General features: G+C 49.4%; 1 protein-coding gene across 1 annotated transcript in view; it reads left to right on the top strand.

Annotated features, from left to right (window-relative positions):
• LOC147101530 (collagen alpha-1(V) chain-like) overlaps nt 1-18043 on the top strand; it is a 484676-nt gene that overhangs the window by 351328 nt on the left and 115305 nt on the right. Inside the window, exons 30-32 of the mRNA XM_085965124.1 lie at nt 1436-1480; nt 2972-3025; nt 5066-5119. Of these exons, the coding sequence (XP_085821250.1) occupies nt 1436-1480; nt 2972-3025; nt 5066-5119 (153 nt within the window). The remainder of the gene's footprint in view (nt 1-1435; nt 1481-2971; nt 3026-5065; nt 5120-18043) is intronic.

Genomic DNA, 18043 nt, shown 5'->3' with positions numbered 1-18043 from the left:
CAGCGGAATCCACCTTCAGTCTCTCACTGCTGCTCATACCTTAGTTACTTTGGTACTGAGTGTGGCCCTCAATCTCTTCACTCCTCGACTGGTGCCCGCTCTTTCAGCAACCATGTCCCTTCTATCTGGCATCCTCCCAAATCTGCCCCCTCACGCCCACCCTCCCAACACCTCACCCCCTCTCTTCCAACACCCCCGTCCTCTCTCCGTCCTCCCAAACCTGACCCCTCAAGCCCATCCTCCCAGAATGTTTCCCCTCACACCCACCTTCCTAAAATCTCTGCCCTCATCCCCTCCAACCAACATCTCCTCCCTCCCTCCCCCCAACATCTCTCCCTGACCCACTCCTCCCAACATCTCTGCTCTCACCCCCTCCTCCCAACATCTCCCCCTCATCCCAACATCTCTGCTCTCACCCCCTCCTCCCAACATCTCCCCCTCATCCCAACATCTCTGCTCTCACCCCCTCCTCCCAACATCTCCCCCTCATCCCAACATCTCTGCCCTCACCCCCTCCTCCCAACATCTCTCCCTCATCCCAACATCGCTGCCCTCACCCCCTCCTCCCAACAACTCCCCCTTATCCCAACATCTCTGCCCTCACCCCCTCCTCCCAACATCTCTCCCTCATCCCAACATCTCTGCCCTCACCCCCTCCTCCCAACATCTCTCCCTCATCCCAACATCGCTGCCCTCACCCCCTCCTCCCAACATCTCTCCCTCATCCCAACATCTCTGCTCTCACCCCCTCCTCCCAACATCACCCCCTCCTCCCAACATCTCTCCCTCATCCCAACATCTCTGCCCTCACTCCCTCCTCCCAACATCTCCCCCTCATCCCAGCACCTCTGCCCTCACCCCCTCCTCCCAACATCTCCCCCTCATCCCAACATCTCTGCCCTCATCCCCTCCTCCTGAAATTTCACCCCCTCCCTCCCCAAATCTCCACCTCATCATCAAATCTCTCAATTTCCCCTCTCACCCCCTTTGTTCTCAAAATATCACTTGCTCCCTCCCATAATCTTCCCCCTCCTCTCCTCCCTCCTCTTAATGTGTGATGGTGTTTATTGCCAGGTACGGAGCAGTTTTGTTCTCTGGACCCATCCCATTAAGGATTGGGTTAAAACTGCATTGAATGCAAGTCAAATGTGCCCCTTTCAACCAACAGAGGGAGGAAACTATCAACCCACCCAGTCTGGGCAAAGGTGAAAGGCGTCTGAGCCTCCGCCCCAGCCAGTCCCCTTCCAATATAGACATGTGGGAAATAGGGATTGGGGATGGAAGCCGCCAGAAACCCGTTGAATACCTACTGAAATTCTAATTACATGAAGATATTCGCAGAAATATCCTTTGTGCTGTTATTGTAAATAAATGTAAATAATTTGATAATTCTTTCATTTCTGGAGCTAACATTTCTAATCATCTCTAATTACAGGGTAGCTCAGGCAATGATGGTCCACCTGGTCCTACTGGTGAGAGGGTAAGGAGATGCAATCACCAAGATCCTTTCTCTTCTGTTGTGTTCTTTCCGTGCTGTGTTTTGATGTAGAGCAAAGCTTGTCTCCAGTCTTGGACTCTCTGCTCTTCCAAGTTCAGCAGTGGAGAGTGAAGGTATCAGGAGCTGAGACCAGTGAGCGTTTTGTGTCTCTAACATTGACTTTATTACGTTGTGCTGAGACTGGGTGTGGGGATCAGACTGCATCTATTCAAGCTGTCCTTTGCAGCTGATTTTTCCCTCCAACGTTCCATGAAGAATGTCTGCACGGTAAACGGAGGCTGCCAGAGTTGGATACAAATAGTCTTTCTTTATCACATGTTTGGAGCATGTATATTGGATCCACCTCGGCTTTCATCTGTCAACTTAGATCTGTGCGTTTGAGGAATAGTTGGCTTTCAAGATTCTAAAACCGGAAGTGTTGGCATTGTGCATTGATTATTTTGGATGGGCTGCAAGGACCAACAATAGGTTCCAAATTGGAAAGAAAACTTCTCATTTCTAAAACAAAGCACACTTTCGATGAAGAAAATCATCTCTGAACTAGCCAATCCATGTGGAGATCTACTCTGAACTATCCAATAATTGTGAAGATTAGTTCTGGACTATCTAATCGGTGTGCAGATCAACTCTGAGATAGCTCAATCCATGTGAAAATCAGGTCTGAGATTACCCAATGAGGATCAGTTTTTCTTTGATAAACTTTGATTGGTCTGGTGTGGGCTTCTGTGTGTCTTTCACCATTTGTTGAAGACTGTCTCACTCGGTCCATTGTCCATGTTTAGTTCTCACGTTCAGCACTCATCGACCACAGCTGAGAGGATGTCGTGCGGCCATGTTCCTGCCAATGCATCTGTGCCCCTACATGGCACCAACCCATGGCAGCGAGGCACAGATGGTAAACTTGACATCACAGAGCATCAGAACTATGCCATAGCACCTGGTGCTCCGAGAAACCGTGGCTGCAAGCCCCTCTTCAGCAGGACATTTTCTTGGTTGATGATGGTCGTCCAACTCCTACTTGGGTGCCACTAGCGTGGGCATCTCAGTAACGCAGCCAGTGACGTACAAATTGTACCAACTCACAGCTTAAACCCGCGGTTAGTAACCAACGATGTTTCAACGCCTCTTCAGGTGAGACATTAAACCAAGGTCCCATCTGCTCTCTCAGGTTGACATAAAAGATCCCATGGCACTATTTTGAAAATGACAGGGGAGTTCTCCCTGGGCAAATATTTATCCCTTAACCTACATCACTAAAAACAGATTATCTGGTCATTTCTCCCATTGGCTGTCTATGGGAGCTTGCTGTGTGCATATTGGCTGCTGCTTTTCCTACATTATAATTGTGACTACACTTGGAAAAAAAAGCATTTCATTGGCTGTAAGGCGCTTTGGGACGTCCTGAGGTCGTGAAAGGCGCTATGGAAATGCAATTCTTCTTTTCTGTTCAACCTGCTTATATTTACATTCTAGGGACCACCTGGACCTCAGGGCCCGATGGGATTCGCCGGACCCAAAGGACCTCCTGTAAGTAGTCCCAGACACTTCCCTCATTACTTATCAGACTGTAAGTTGATCCAGATTTGCTCACTCAAGAGAAAAGGCTCTTTGAGATTTAATTTTACACTTTTAATTATTGATGTTTGGGGAAATGTGCAGTTCCCTCAGGAATCACTTCATAGGGTTCATCAGAACCCCTGAGGGTTCATCCTTCACATATTACGAAATAACCTCAACCATTCAATAGATTCAATAGGGAATATATATTGGAAAAGGAAACATTCGCAGGGCTGTGGAGAAACAACAGGGGAGTGGGACTAATTGGAGATCTCTTTTAAAGAGCCGGCACAGGCACGATGGGCCGAATGGCCTCCTTCTGTGTTGTAAGATTCTCTGATTAGGCTGCTTTTCTAGGTTAACAGAGCAACAGGTACAGCAGGGGTTAGATACAGAGTAAAGCTCCCTCTACACTGTCCCATCAAACACTCCCAGGGCAGGTACACGGGTTAGATACAGAGTAAAGCTCCCTCTACACTGTCCTGTCAAACACTCCCAGGGCAGGTATATGGGTTAGATACAGAGTAAAGCTCCCTCTACACTGTCCCATCAAACACTCCCAGGGCAGGTACAGCACGGGTTAGATACAGAGTAAAGCTCCCTCTACACTGTCCCATCAAACACTCCCAGGGCAGGTACAGCACGGGTTAGATACAGAGTAAAGCTCCCTCTACACTGTCCCATCAAACACTCCCAGGGCAGGTACAGCACGGGTTAGATACAGAGTAAAGCTCCCTCTACACTGTCTCATCAAACACTCCCAGGGCAGGTACAGCATGGGTTAGATACAGAGTAAAGCTCCCTCTACAATGTCCCATCAAACACTCCCAGGGCAGGTACTGCACGGGTTAGATACAGAGTAAAGCTCCCTCTACACTGTCCCATCAAACACTCCCAGGGCAGGTACAGCACGGGTTAGATACAGAGTAAAGCTCCCTCTACACTGTCCCATCAAACACTCCCAGGGCAGGTACAGCACGGGTTAGATACAGAGTAAAGCTCCCTCTACACTGTCCCATCAAACACTCCCAGGGCAGGTACAGCACGGGTTAGATACAGAGTAAAGCTCCCTCTACACTGTCCCATCAAACACTCCCAGGGCAGGTACAGCATGGGTTAGATACAGAGTAAAGCTCCCTCTACAATGTCCCATCAAACACTCCCAGGGCAGGTACTGCACGGGTTAGATACAGAGTAAAGCACCCTCTACACTGTCCCCATCAAACTCTTCCAGGACAGGCACAGCACGGGTTAGATACAGAGTAAAGCTCCCTCTACACTGTCCCATCAAACACTCCCAGGGCAGGTACAGCACGGGTTAGATACAGAGTAAAGCTCCCTCTACACTGTCCCATCAAACACTCCCAGGGCAGGTACAGCACGGGTTATATACAGAGTAAAGCTCCCTCTACAATGTCCCATCAAACACTCCCAGGGCAGGTACAGCACGGGTTATATACAGAGTAAAGCTCCCTCTACACTGTCCCATCAAACACTCCCAGGGCAGGTACAGCACGGGTTATATACAGAGTAAAGCTCTCTCTACACTGTCCCATCAAACACACCCAGGGCAGGTACAGCACGGGTTAGATACAGAGTAAAGCTCCCTCTACACTGTCCCATCAAACACTCCCAGGGCAGGTACAGCACGGGTTAGATACAGAGTAAAGCTCCCTCTACACAGGCCAATTTCATGCCTCAGCTCCAGTACTAGAAGGGGAGCTCTTACTGCACCAGTCCGGTGTTTTTCCAATCCTTCACCAGTGGCCTCTGGGAGCAAAATTTCTTTGTGCCAGGTGTGTGCTGGTGTCTGAGGTTTCTCAGTGTACCCTTAGAACCAGCAGACAGAGTGGGCTTTCATCTCATCAGTCAGAGCTAGATTCAAGCCCTGGTCTCGGAGGTGAATATCCCAGCCAGTTCCATATAGCAATAATTTTTTCAGAGTAATTAACTGTTCTATAAAATGTTATCAACTGCTAAATTATGTCTTTCTCTCCAATCCCTTTCTAGGGCCCAGCCGGTAAGGACGGATTACCTGGACACCCCGGGCAACGAGGTGAAACTGTAAGTTGCAATCTTCTCTGAGATGTCTTGTAATGTTCTACTCCCTTCCCTACATCTGAGGAGACTCCATCCAAGGTGACCAGTCTCCTCTCCTGTAGGCAGGAGGGGTTGGTGAAACTGGATTGTATGATCAGCTACAGGGAGCAGCCCGAGTCCCTGGTAGATGGAGCTGTTAACTCTAGGAGCCTGGTGTCACACCCTACCTTCCTGAGTATATGTCGCAAAAAATGCATTTCCCCGTGTTCAGAAACTATGGGCATGTGAAGTGGCAGTGCAGCCCATTTATACAGGAGATGTTGGGCATCAGAGCAGCTACCAGACCCATGTCACATAATCCCTCTCTCGGCATCACCATTGCTCCACTATTGTAGATTTGGATATCACCCAGTTTACCACACTCAGATACATGAGTGGATCCAGAGATAATGTCCTTCAGGGAAGGGGAACTTGTCACCCGTACCCATTTTGGACCATATGTGACTTCAGTCCCCCACTATGTGGTTAGGCACAGGAGTAGGCCATTCATCCCCTCCAGCCTGTTCCGCCATTCAATTAGATCAGGGCTGATCTGAATCTTAATTCCATTTACCCGCATTGGTTCCGTAACCCTTAATACCCTTACCTAACAAAAATCTATCAATCTTAGTTTTGAAATTTTCTATTGACCCCCCCAGCCTCAACAGCTTTCTGGGGGAGCGAGTTCCAGATTTCCAGATTTCCACCACCCTTTGTGTGAAGAAGTGCTTCCTGACGCCACCCCTGAACGGCCTGGCTCTAATTTTAAGGTTCTACCGCCTTGTTCTGGACTCCCCCCACCAGAGGAAATCGTTTCTCTCTATCGACATAATTCTCTATTCACAATATATATTAATGATCTAGATGAGGGAACTAGATGTACTATCTCCAAGTTTGCAGATGACACAAAGCTGGGTGGGCGTGTGTGCTGTGAGGAGGATGCAGAGAAACTCCAGTATGATTTGGACAGGTTGGGTGATTGGGCAGAAACATGGCAGATGCAGTATAATGTGGATAAATGCGAGGTTATCCACTTTGATGGCAAAAATAGGAAGGCAGATTATTATCTGAATGGCAATAGATTGGGAAAAGGGGAAGTGCAACGAAACCTGGGTGTCCTTGTGCACCAGTCGCTGAAGGTAAGCATGCAGGTGCAGCAGGCGGTTAAGAAGGCAAATGCTATGTTGGCCTTCGTAGTGAGAGGATTCGAGTACAGCAGCAAGGATGTCTTGCTGCAGTTGTACAGGGCCTTGGTGAGACCACACCTTGAGTATTGTGTGCAGTTTTGGTCGCCTTATCTGAGGAAGGATGTTCTTGCCATGGAGGGAGTGCAGCAAAGATTTACCAGACTGATACCTGGGATGGCAGGAATGACGTATGAAGAGAGATTGGGTCGATTAGGCTTATATTCGCTAGAGTTTAGAAGAATGAGAGGGGATCTCATTGAAACTTATAAAATTCTAACAGGACTAGACAGACTAGATGCTGGAAGGATGTTCCCGATGGTCAGGGAGTCCAGAACCAGGGGTCACAGGCTAAGGATATGTGGTAAGCCATTTAGGACTGAGATGAGGAGGAATTTCTTCACCCAGAGAGTGGTGAACCTGTGGAATTCTTTACCACAGAAGGCAGTTGAGGCCAATTCATTAAATATATTCAAGAAGGAGTTAGATATATTTCTTAAGGCTAAAGGGATCAAGGGATATGGGGAGAAGGCAGGGACAGGGTACTGAGTTTGGATGATCAGCCATGATCTCATTAAATGGCGGAGCAGGCTCGAGGGGCCGAATGGCCGACTCCTGCTCCTATCTTCTATGTTTCTATGACCCTATCAACTCCTTTACTCTTGATGGCCGAGCAAGCCGTTTATTGTGTGATGCGCTATCAATTACTCATAAAAGACGGAGAGTTAGGAGAGTAACTAAAAGGCTTTTATTAGCAAAGAACAGAGCATGCCTCTCGTGGTTGACTGGGTTCCAAGAAGACAGGGGGCTGCAGAGCAGTCACCTTTATACCTGGGCCTGTGGGTGGAGCCAGGGGCGGAGCCAGCAGAGACATGCTGAGGCATGCATAGGTACAACAGTGTGCAACAACAACAACAACGGTGAACAACAATAACAGTGGTTTACCACATTCACCCCTTGTTTAAAATTGAATCCGGCGGGGTGAAGTGTACTAAAGGTTCGTGTAAGTAATCTATCAGGTGGCCTTGTATGCCGTCCTGATCGTCGTGGTGGCGGCGGTGATGGTGCAGCATCCAACGTTGAATCTGGCGTCTCATTGAGTGGTTGGGTGGTCAATGATGGGTCCTGGGGCTGCGGCATGCCGTCTAGCGGGGTTGGGTTGTGGGTAGTGGTGGATGGCAATGGTAGTGTTTCAGGGGCACCTGAAGGTGCGAGATCTTGTGTGGAGGCTGTGTCCTCCCGCCCGTCCGGGTACGCTACGTAAGCGTACTGGGGGTAGGCGTGGGTAGTGGTGGGTGGCGAGGGAGGTGTTTCGGGAGCACCCGAAGGTGCGAGGTCTCGTATGGAGACTGTGTCCTCCCGCCCGTCCGGGTACACCACGTAAGCATACAGAGGGTTGGCATGGAGGAGGCTCACCCTCTCGACCAGGGGGTCCGCCTTATGGGACCTCACGTGCTTCCGCAGTAGGACGGGTCCTGGAGAAGTCAGCCATGTCGTAACGAGATCCCCGATGTGGACTTCCTGGGGAAGGAGAACATTCTCTCGTGAGGGGTGGCATTGGTGGCTGTACAGAGCAGTGACCGAATGGAATGGAGCGCTGCAGGGAGGACCTCCTGCCAGCGAGAGGTCGGAAGGCCCTTAGATTTAAAGTTTAAAAGGACTGCCTTCCAGACCGTCGCATTCTCCCTTTCCACCTGGCCATTCCCCCGGGGGTTGTAGCTGGTGGTCCTGCTTGTAGCAATACCTCTCGCGAGCAGGTACTGACGAAGTTCGTCGCTCATAAAGGATGAGCCCCTGTCGCTATGAATATAGCTAGGGAAACCGAACAAGGCGAAGAGGTCATTCAGACATTTAATGACCGTGGTACTGGTCATGTCTGAGCAAGGGATGGCAAATGGGAAACGGGAGTACTCGTCAATTATGTTGAGGAAGTACACATTGCGGTCGGAGGAGGGGAGGGGCCCTTTAAAATCGACGCTCAGCCGTTCAAAGGGGCGCGTGGCTTTGATCAGGCTTGCTCTGTCTGGCCTATAAAAATGCGGTTTGCACTCGGCACAGATTTGGCAGTTCCTGGTCATGGTCCTGACCTCCTCGATGGAGTAGGGCAGGTTACGGGATTTGATGAAGTGAAAAAACCTGGTGACCCCCGGGTGGCAGAGGTCATTGTGGAGGGTCTTCAGTCTATCAACCTGCGCGTTGGCGCATGTACCACGTGATAGGGCATCTGGGGGCTCATTGAGTTTCCCGGGCCGGTACAAGATATCGTAATTGTAGGTGGAGAGTTCGATTCTCCACCTCAAGATCTTGTCATTCTTGATTTTGCCCCTCTGCTTATTATTAAACATAAAAGCTACTGAACGCTGGTCAGTGAGCAGGGTAAATCGTTTTCTGGCCAGGTAATGCCTCCAATGTCGCACAGCTTCCACAATGGCCTGGGCCTCCTTTTCGACAGAGGAGTGTCGAATCTCAGGGCCCTGGAGGGTCCTTGAGAAAAAGGCCACGGGTCTCCCCGCCTGGTTAAGGGTTGCAGCTAGGGCAAAGTCGGATGCGTCGCTCTCCACTTGGAAAGTGATGGACTCATCCACTGCGTGCATCGTGGCCCTTGCAATATCTCTTTTTATGAGAGTGAAGGCCGCACAGGCCTCTGCTGTCAGGGGGAAGGAGGTGGACTTGATGAGGGGTCTGGCTTTGTCCGCATAGTTGGGCACCCACTGAGCATAGTACGAGAAAAACCCTAGGCATCTCTTCAGTGCTTTTTGGCAGTGGGGGAGGGGGAGCTCCATAAGGGGGCGCATCCTGTCGGGGTCGGGGCCGATGACTCCGTTCTCCACTGCACAGCCAAGAATGGCAAGGCGCGTGGTACGAAACATACACTTGTCCTTGTTGTATGTTAGGTTCAGCCGCTGGGCCGTACGGAGGAATTTCTCTAGATTAACATCATGGTCCTGCTGGTCGTGGCCGCAGATGGTGACGTTGTCTAGATAGGGGAAAGTGGCCTGGAGCGCGTTCTGGTCAACCATCCGGTCCATCTCCCGTTGGAAGACTGAAACCCCGTTGGTGACGCCGAAGGGAACTCTGAGGAAGTGGTAGAGACGACCGTCAGTTTCAAAAGCTGTGTACTGGCGGTCCTCAGCCCTGATGGGGAGCTGGTGGTATGCCGACTTCAGATCAATTGTCAAGAACACCCGTTATTGTGCTATCTGATTGACCATGTCAGATATGCGGGGGAGTGGGTATGCATCTAGCTGGGTGTAGCGATTGATCGTCTGGCTGTAGTCAATAACTAGGCGCTGTTTTTCGCTAGTCTTCACTACCACCACATGTGCTCGCCATGGGCTGGTGCTACTTTCAATAATCCCTTCCTTCAGGAGTCTCGCTACCTCGGATTTAATGAAGCTCCTATCCCCGGCACTGTAACGCCTGCTTTTGGTTGCGATGGGCTTACAGTCGCGGGTGAGGTTAGCGAACAAGGAGGGGGGGAGGACTTTAAGGGTGGAGAGGCTGCAAATGGTGCGTGGCGGGCAATTTAAAAGCTGCTGGCTGCAGACTGTGAGTGGGGGGAGGGGTTCGTCGTACGCTAATGTGACACTCTTAAGGTGGCACTGAAAATCCAACCCCAGTAGAACGGCAGCGCAGAGATGTGGCATGACCAGAAGTTTAAAATTTTTGTATTCTGTGCCCCGTACTGAAAGGGTCACTACACAGTAGCCAACGACGTCCGCTGACTGGGCTTTGGAAGCCAAAGAGATCCGATGGCGCGTCGGCAGGACCGGGAGAGAGTAACTGCGCACCGTGTCGGGGTGGATAAAGCTCTCCGTGCTCCCGCTGTCAAAAAGGCAGGTAGTGGCGTGGCCGTTTACCGTAATGTCCATCATGGACCTGGACAGTTGATGAGGGAGAGATTGGTCCAGCGTCACGGAGGCCAGCGTATGGTCGAGCGAGTCGATGTGGTCGTCAGATGAGGCGGTGGTTGAGTCCGGGTCCCCCGTGGTTGAAGTTGGAGACGTCCAAGATGACGGACAAAATGGCGGCGCCCATGATCCCGATCCCCACGCGGCTGGGGGAGCCCAAGATGGCGGACAAGATGGCTGCCCCCACGGTTCGCACGCGGCACTGCTGGCGTTAGCGGTTTTACCTTTGCAGGCGCTGACATAGTGTCCTTTCTTCCCGCAGCCGGAGCAGGTAGCGTTTCTCGCGGGCAGCGTGCTCTGGGGTGTTTTGCCTGGCCACAAAAATAACATTTCTGTGCCTTGGACATCGCAGCAGCAGTTGAAGGTGGCGGTCCCATGACCCAAGGTTGTGGCGTCCACGTTGCGGAGCGGTTAGGGGAGAAGGCGTCCATATTCCTGTGGGCCGCGTCGAGCGAGAGCGCGAGGAACACTGCCTTTCTCAGGTCCATTTCTCCCTTTTCCAACAGTCTCTGCCGGGAGTAGTCGGACCTTAGACCCGCAACGAAAGCATCTCGGATCAGTCCCTCCGTGTGTGCTGCGGCTGATACTTCTTTGCAATCGCAGCCTTGGCCGAGTATCCGTAGTGCCCGTAGGAAGGCCTCCACCGATTCCCCGGGCTGCTATCTGCGGGATCTTAAGAGGTGCCTGGCATAGACCGTATTTACCGGGCGTGCGTATTGCCCTTTTAGCAGATCGATAGCCGTCGCGTAGGTCGTCGCGTCCTGGATTATTGTATAAACTTGGTGGCTCACCTTTGAGGCCAGGATTTCCAGCTTGTTTTCGTCCAGGGTCACAGTTGAGGCTTGCAGGTAGCCCTCGAAGCAACGCAGCCAATGCGCGAATTTGGTAGCCGAACCCGCTTCTTGGGGGTCTAGGTCCAGGCATGTTGTTCTGAGGGCTCGCAGCAGCTCCTGCTGCTCAGCGTTTGGTGCAGCAGCCTGCTGCTCAGCGTTTGTTGTCAACATTTTGTTTTTGCTAATAAAATTGATGCGCTATCAATTACTCATAAAAGACGGAGAGTTAGGAGAGTAACTAAAAGGCTTTTATTAGCAAAGAACAGAGCATGCCTCTCGTGGTTGACTGGGTTCCAAGAAGGCAGGGGGCTGCAGAGCAGTCACCTTTATACCTGGGCCTGTGGGTGGAGCCAGGGGCGGAGCCAGCAGAGACATGCTGAGGCATGCATAGGTACAACAGTGTGCAACAACAACAACAACGGTGAACAACAATAACAGTGGTTTACCACATTGTGTAAACCCAAAAGCTTCCAAGGAGCAAGACCACCACCTTGGATTATTAGGGGTGGGCGATAAATGCCAGCCTTTCCAGCGTCGCCTTCACCCCGAAAAGGAATAAACAAAACATGACTGAAGTTTTCCTTCAACCCTCTGACCCTTCCTGTGGAGGGTCAGCCAAGCGCAACTCAAGAGATTCCTCCTGGCCCCAAGCATCTCAGCAATGAGGAGTCCTGGGTATAGAAGTGGAAGCCAGATACAGAGTTCAATGCAGAGCACTGAAACATGAGTAAATGTGGATTGCATTTAATTCCGATGTTGGGTGAGGAGAAGGTCAGGCATGACTGAAATGGGCATCATGATAACGCCCGAAAGGTACCTGTTTGCAGTCGATGCCAGTACCCCAGTCGCACCAGTTGAGTTGAGTTATGTTAAGTTGAGTTATGTTAAGTTGAGTTATGTTAAGTTGAGTTATGTTAAGTTGAGTTTTATTGAGTTGAGTTGAGTTGAGTAGTGTTGTGTTGTGTTGATTTGTGTGGTGTTGAGTTGTGTTGTGTTGTGTTGATTTGTGTGGTGTTGAGTTGTGTTGTGTTGAGTTGTGTTGTGTTGTGTTGAGTTGGGTTGAGTTGTATTGAGTTGAGTTGTGTTGTGTTATAGAGTCATAGAGTTATACAGCACAGAAAGAGGCCCTTCAGCCCATCGTGTCCGCGCCGGCCATCAAGCCCTGTCTAATCTAATCCCATTTTCCAGCATTTGGTCCGTAGCCTTGTATGCTATGGCATTTCAAGTGCTCATCCAAATGCTTCTTGAATGTTGTGAGGGTTCCTGCCCCAACCACCCTTTCAGGCAGTGAGTTCCAGACTCCAACCACCCTCTGGGTGAAAAAGTTTGTGCCCAAATCCCCTCTAAACCTCCTGCACCTTACCTTGAATCTATGCCCCCTGGTTATTGACCCCTCTACTAAGGGGAAAAGTTCCTTTCTATCTACCCTATCTGTGCCCCTCATAATTTTGTACACCTCAATCAGGTCCCCCCTCAGCCTTCTCTGCTCCAAGGAAAACAACCCCAGCCTGTCCAGTCTTTCTTCACAGCTGAAACGCTCCAGCCCAGGTAACATCCTGGTGAATCTCCTCTGCACCCTCTCCAAAGCAATCACATCCTTCCTATAGTGTGGCGACCAGAACTACACACAGTATTCCAGCTGTGGCCTTACCAGCGTTTTGTACAGCTCCATCATAACCTCCCTGCTCTTATATTCTATGCCTCAGCTAATGAAGGCAAGTATCCCATATGCCTTTTTAACCACCTTATCCACCTGTTCTGCTGCCTTCAGGGACCTATGTACATGCACACCAAGGTCCCTCTGATCCTCTGTCTTTCCTAGGGTCCTACCATTCATTGTGTATTCCCTTGCCTTGTTAGTCCCTCCAAAATGCATCACCTCACACTTTTCAGTGTTAAATTCCATTTGCCACTGTTCCGCCCATCTGACCAACCCATCTATATCGTCCTGCAGACTGAGGCTACCCTCCTCGCTATTTACCACCCCACCAATTTTCGTGTCATCTGCGAACTTACTGATCATACCTTTCACATTCACATCCAAATCATTAATGTAGACCACAAACAGCAAGGGACCCAGCACCGATCCAGTCACAAAAACAACCTTCCACCATCACCCTCTGCCTTCTGCCACTAAGCCAGTTTTGGATCCAATGTGCCAACGCACCCTGGATCCCATGGGCTCTTACCTTCCTGACCAGTCTCCCATGCGGGACTTTATCGAAAGCCTTACTGAAATCCATGTATACCACATACACTGCACTACCCTCATCCACACACCTAGTCACCCCCTCGAAAACTTCAATCAAATTGGTCAGACATGATCTTCCCTTGACAAAGCCATGCTGACTATCCCTGATTAATCCTTGCCTCTCCAAGTGGAGACTAATTCTGTCCCTCAGAATTTTTTCCAATAATTTCCCAACCACTGATGTTAGGCTCACTGGCCTGTAATTCCCTGGTTTATCCCTACTACCCTTCTTGAATAATGGTACTACGTTAGCTGTTCTCCAGTCCTCTGGCACATCCCCTGTGGTCAGAGAGGTTCTGAAAATTTGTGTCAGAGCCCCTGCAATCTCCTCCCTTGCCTCACACAGCAGCCTGGGATACATCTCGTGCGGGCCTGGGAATGTATCCACTTTTAAGCCTACTAAAACCGCTAGTACCTCCTCCCTCTTGATGCTAATATGTTCAAGTATATCACAGTCCCCCTGCCCGATTTCTATGTCTACATCGTCCTTCTCCATAGTGAACACAGATGCAAAAAATTCATTTAAAACCCCACCTACATCTTCTGGCTCCACACACAGATTGCCACTTTGGTCCCTAATGGGCCCTACTCTTTCCCTAGTTATCCTCTTGCCCTTAATATACACTTATAAAAAACCTTAGGATTGTCCTTTATTTTGCTCGCCAGTGTTGAGTTGAGTTGAGTTGAGTTGGGTTGAGTTGAGTTGAGTTGTGTTGAGTTGAGTTGAGTTGAGTTGTGTTGAGTTGAGTTGAGTTGGGCTGAGTTGAGTTGGGTTGTGTTGAGTTGAGTTGAGTTGGGTTGAGTTGGGTTGAGTTGAGTTGAGTTGTGTTGTGTTGAGTTGGGTTGGGTTGAGTTGGGTTGAGTTGAGTTGGGTTGGGTTGAGTTGAGTTGTGTTGAGTTGGGTTGAGTTGAGTTGGGTTGAGTTGAGTTGGGTTGAGTTGAGTTGGGTTGAGCTGAGTTGAGTTGGGTTGAGCTGTGTTGAGTTGGGTTGAGTTGAGTTGGGTTGAGTTGAGTTGTGTTGAGTTGGGTTGAGTTGGGTTGAGTTGAGTTGAGCTGAGTTGAGTTGGGTTGGGTTGAGTTGTGTTGAGTTGAGTTGAGTTGGGTTGAGTTGAGTTGGGTTGATTTGGGTTGAGTTGTGCTGGGTTGAGTTGGGTTGAGTTGAGTTGGGTTGAGTTGGGTTGGGTTGAGTTGAGTTGTGTTGAGTTGTGTTGAGTTGAGTTGGGTTGAGTTGGGTTGAGTTGTGTTGGGTTGAGTTGGGTTGAGTTGGGTTGTGTTGAGTTGTGTTGAGTTGAGTTGGGTTGAGTTGTGTTGAGTTGGGTTGGGTTGAGTTGGGTTGAGTTGTGTTGAGTTGGGTTGAGTTGAGTTGGGTTGGGTTGAGTTGAGTTGATTATGAGTTGAGTTGTGTTGAGTTGGGTTGAGTTGAGTTGGGTTGAGCTGGGTTGGGTTGAGTTGAGTTGTGTTGAGTTGGGTTGAGTTGAGTTGGGTTGGGTTGAGTTGGGTTGAGTTGAGTTGAGTTGGGTTGAGTTGTGTTGAGTTGGGTTGAGTTGAGTTGAGTTGGGTTGGGTTGAGTTGAGTTGAGTTGGGTTGTGTTGAGTTGAGTTGTGTTGAGTTGAGTTGTGTTGAGTTGGGTTGAGTTGAGTTGGGTTGAGTTGAGTTGAGTTGGGTTGAGTTGGGTTGGGTTGAGTTGAGTTGTGTTGAGTTGGGTTGTGTTGAGTTGGGTTGAGTTGAGTTGAGTTGGGTTGAGTTGTGTTGAGTTGAGTTGTGTTGAGTTGAGTTGGGTTGAGTTGTGTTGAGTTGGGTTGAGTTGAGTTGGGTTGAGTTGAGTTGGGTTGAGTTGAGTTGGGTTGGGTTGAGTTGAGTTCGGTTGAGTTGAGTTGGGTTGAGTTGAGTTTGGTTGAGTTGAGTTGAGTTGGGTTGAGTTGGGTTGGGTTGAGTTGAGTTGGGTTGGGTTGGGTTGAGTTGAGTTGATTTGAGTTGAGTTGTGTTGAGTTGGGTTGCGTTGGGTTGAGTTGAGTTGGGTTGAGTTGGGTTGGGTTGAGTTGTGTTGAGTTGGGTTGTGTTGAGTTGGGTTGAGTTGAGTTGGTTTGAGTTGAGTTGGGTTGAGTTGAGTTGGGTTGGGTTGAGTTGAGTTGAGTTGGGTTGAGTTGAGTTGGGTTGAGTTGTGTTGAGTTGAGTTGGGTTGAGTTGAGTTGAGTTGGGTTGGGTTGAGTTGGGTTGAGTTGAGTTGAGTTGGGTTGTGTTGAGTTGAGTTGTGTTGAGTTGAGTTGGGTTGAGTTGTGCTGAGTTGGGTTGAGTTGAGTTGGGTTGAGTTGTGTTGAGTTGGGTTGGGTTGAGTTGAGTTGGGTTGAGTTGTGTTGAGTTGGGTTGAGTTGAGTTGGGTTGGGTTGAGTTGAGTTGATTATGAGTTGAGTTGTGTTGAGTTGGGTTGAGTTGAGTTGGGTTGAGTTGGGTTGGGTTGAGTTGAGTTGTGTTGAGTTGGGTTGAGTTGGGTTGGGTTGAGTTGGGTTGAGTTGGGTTGAGTTGTGTTGAGTTGGGTTGAGTTGAGTTGAGTTGGGTTGAGTTGGGTTGAGTTGAGTTGGGTTGTGTTGAGTTGAGTTGAGTTGGGTTGAGTTGGGTTGAGTTGGGTTGAGTTGGGTTGAGTTGAGTTGGGTTGAGTTGGGTTGGGTTGAGTTGTGTTGAGTTGGGTTGTGTTGAGTTGGGTTGAGTTGAGTTGGTTTGAGTTGAGTTGGGTTGAGTTGTGTTGAGTTGAGTTGTGTTGAGTTGAGTTGGGTTGAGTTGTGTTGAGTTGGGTTGAGTTGAGTTGGGTTGAGTTGAGTTGGGTTGAGTTGAGTTGGGTTGGGTTGAGTTGAGTTCGGTGGAGTTGAGTTGGGTTGAGTTGAGTTTGGTTGAGTTGAGTTGAGTTGGGTTGAGTTGCGTTGGGTTGAGTTGGGTTGGGTTGGGTTGAGTTGAGTTGATTTGAGTTGAGTTGTGTTGAGTTGGGTTGTGTTGGGTTGAGTTGAGTTGGGTTGGGTTGGGTTGAGTTGAGTTGTGTTGAGTTGGGTTGTGTTGAGTTGGGTTGAGTTGAGTTGGTTTGAGTTGAGTTGGGTTGAGTTGGGTTGGGTTGAGTTGAGTTGAGTTGGGTTGAGTTGAGTTGGGTTGAGTTGTGTTGAGTTGAGTTGAGTTGAGTTGGGTTGGGTTGAGTTGGGTTGAGTTGAGTTGAGTTGGGTTGTGTTGAGTTGAGTTGGGTTGAGTTGTGCTGAGTTGGGTTGAGTTGAGTTGGGTTGAGTTGAGTTGGGTTGAGTTGGGTTGAGTTGAGTTGGGTTGGGTTGAGTTGAGTTGTGTTGAGTTGGGTTGTGTTGAGTTGGGTTGAGTTGAGTTGGTTTGAGTTGAGTTGGGTTGAGTTGAGTTGAGTTGTGTTGAGTTGGGTTGAGTTGGGTTGAGTTGTGCTGGGTTGAGTTGGGTTGAGTTGGGTTGAGTTGGGTTGAGTTGAGCTGAGTTGAGTTGGGTTGGGTTGAGTTGTGTTGAGTTGAGTTGGGTTGAGTTGAGTTGAGTTGGGTTGAGTTGGGTTGAGTTGTGCTGGGTTGAGTTGGGTTGAGTTGAGTTGGGTTGAGTTGGGTTGGGTTGAGTTGAGTTGTGTTGAGTTGTGTTGAGTTGAGTTGGGTTGAGTTGGGTTGAGTTGTGTTGGGTTGAGTTGGGTTGAGTTGGGTTGAGTTGGGTTGTGTTGAGTTGAGTTGGGTTGAGTTGTGTTGAGTTGGGTTGGGTTGAGTTAAGTTGGGTTGAGTTGTGTTGAGTTGGGTTGAGTTGAGTTGGGTTGGGTTGAGTTGAGTTGATTATGAGTTGAGTTGGGTTGAGTTGGGTTCAGTTGGGTTGAGTTGAGTTGGGTTGAGTTGGGTTGGGTTGAGTTGAGTTGGGTTGAGTTGAGTTGGGTTGGGTTGAGTTGGGTTGAGTTGGGTTGAGTTGTGTTGAGTTGAGTTGAGTTGGGTTGGGTTGAGTTGGGTTGAGTTGAGTTGGGTTGTGTTGAGTTGAGTTGTGTTGAGTTGAGTTGGGTTGAGTTGTGTTGAGTTGGGTTGAGTTGAGTTGGGCTGAGTTGGGTTGAGTTGAGTTGGGTTGAGTTGGGTTGGGTTGAGTTGAGTTGTGTTGAGTTGGGTTGTGTTGAGTTGGGTTGAGTTGAGTTGGTTTGAGTTGAGTTGGGTTGAGTTGTGTTGAGTTGAGTTGTGTTGAGTTGAGTTGGGTTGAGTTGTGTTGAGTTGGGTTGAGTTGAGTTGGGTTGAGTTGAGTTGGGTTGAGTTGAGTTGGGTTGGGTTGAGTTGAGTTCGGTTGAGTTGAGTTGGGTTGAGTTGAGTTTGGTTGAGTTGAGTTGAGTTGGGTTGAGTTGGGTTGGGTTGAGTTGAGTTGGGTTGGGTTGAGTTGAGTTGATTTGAGTTGAGTTGTGTTGAGTTGGGTTGAGTTGGGTTGTGTTGGGTTGAGTTGAGTTGGGTTGAGTTGGGTTGGGTTGAGTTGAGTTGTGTTGAGTTGGGTTGTGTTGAGTTGGGTTGAGTTGAGTTGGTTTGAGTTGAGTTGGGTTGAGTTGAGTTGGGTTGGGTTGAGTTGAGTTGAGTTGGGTTGAGTTGAGTTGGGTTGTGTTGAGTTGAGTTGTGTTGAGTTGAGTTGGGTTGAGTTGTGCTGAGTTGGGTTGAGTTGAGTTGGGTTGAGTTGAGTTGGGTTGAGTTGAGTTGAGTTGGGTTGGGTTGAGTTGAGTTGTGTTGAGTTGG

This window comes from Somniosus microcephalus, chromosome 23, assembly GCF_052327205.1.
Source record: "Somniosus microcephalus isolate GS21.2 chromosome 23, FLI_Smic_1.0, whole genome shotgun sequence".
Lineage (NCBI taxonomy): Eukaryota > Metazoa > Chordata > Chondrichthyes > Squaliformes > Somniosidae > Somniosus > Somniosus microcephalus.
Note: the sequence above shows the minus strand (reverse complement) of the source record. Positions and strands in the feature narration are given on the sequence as shown.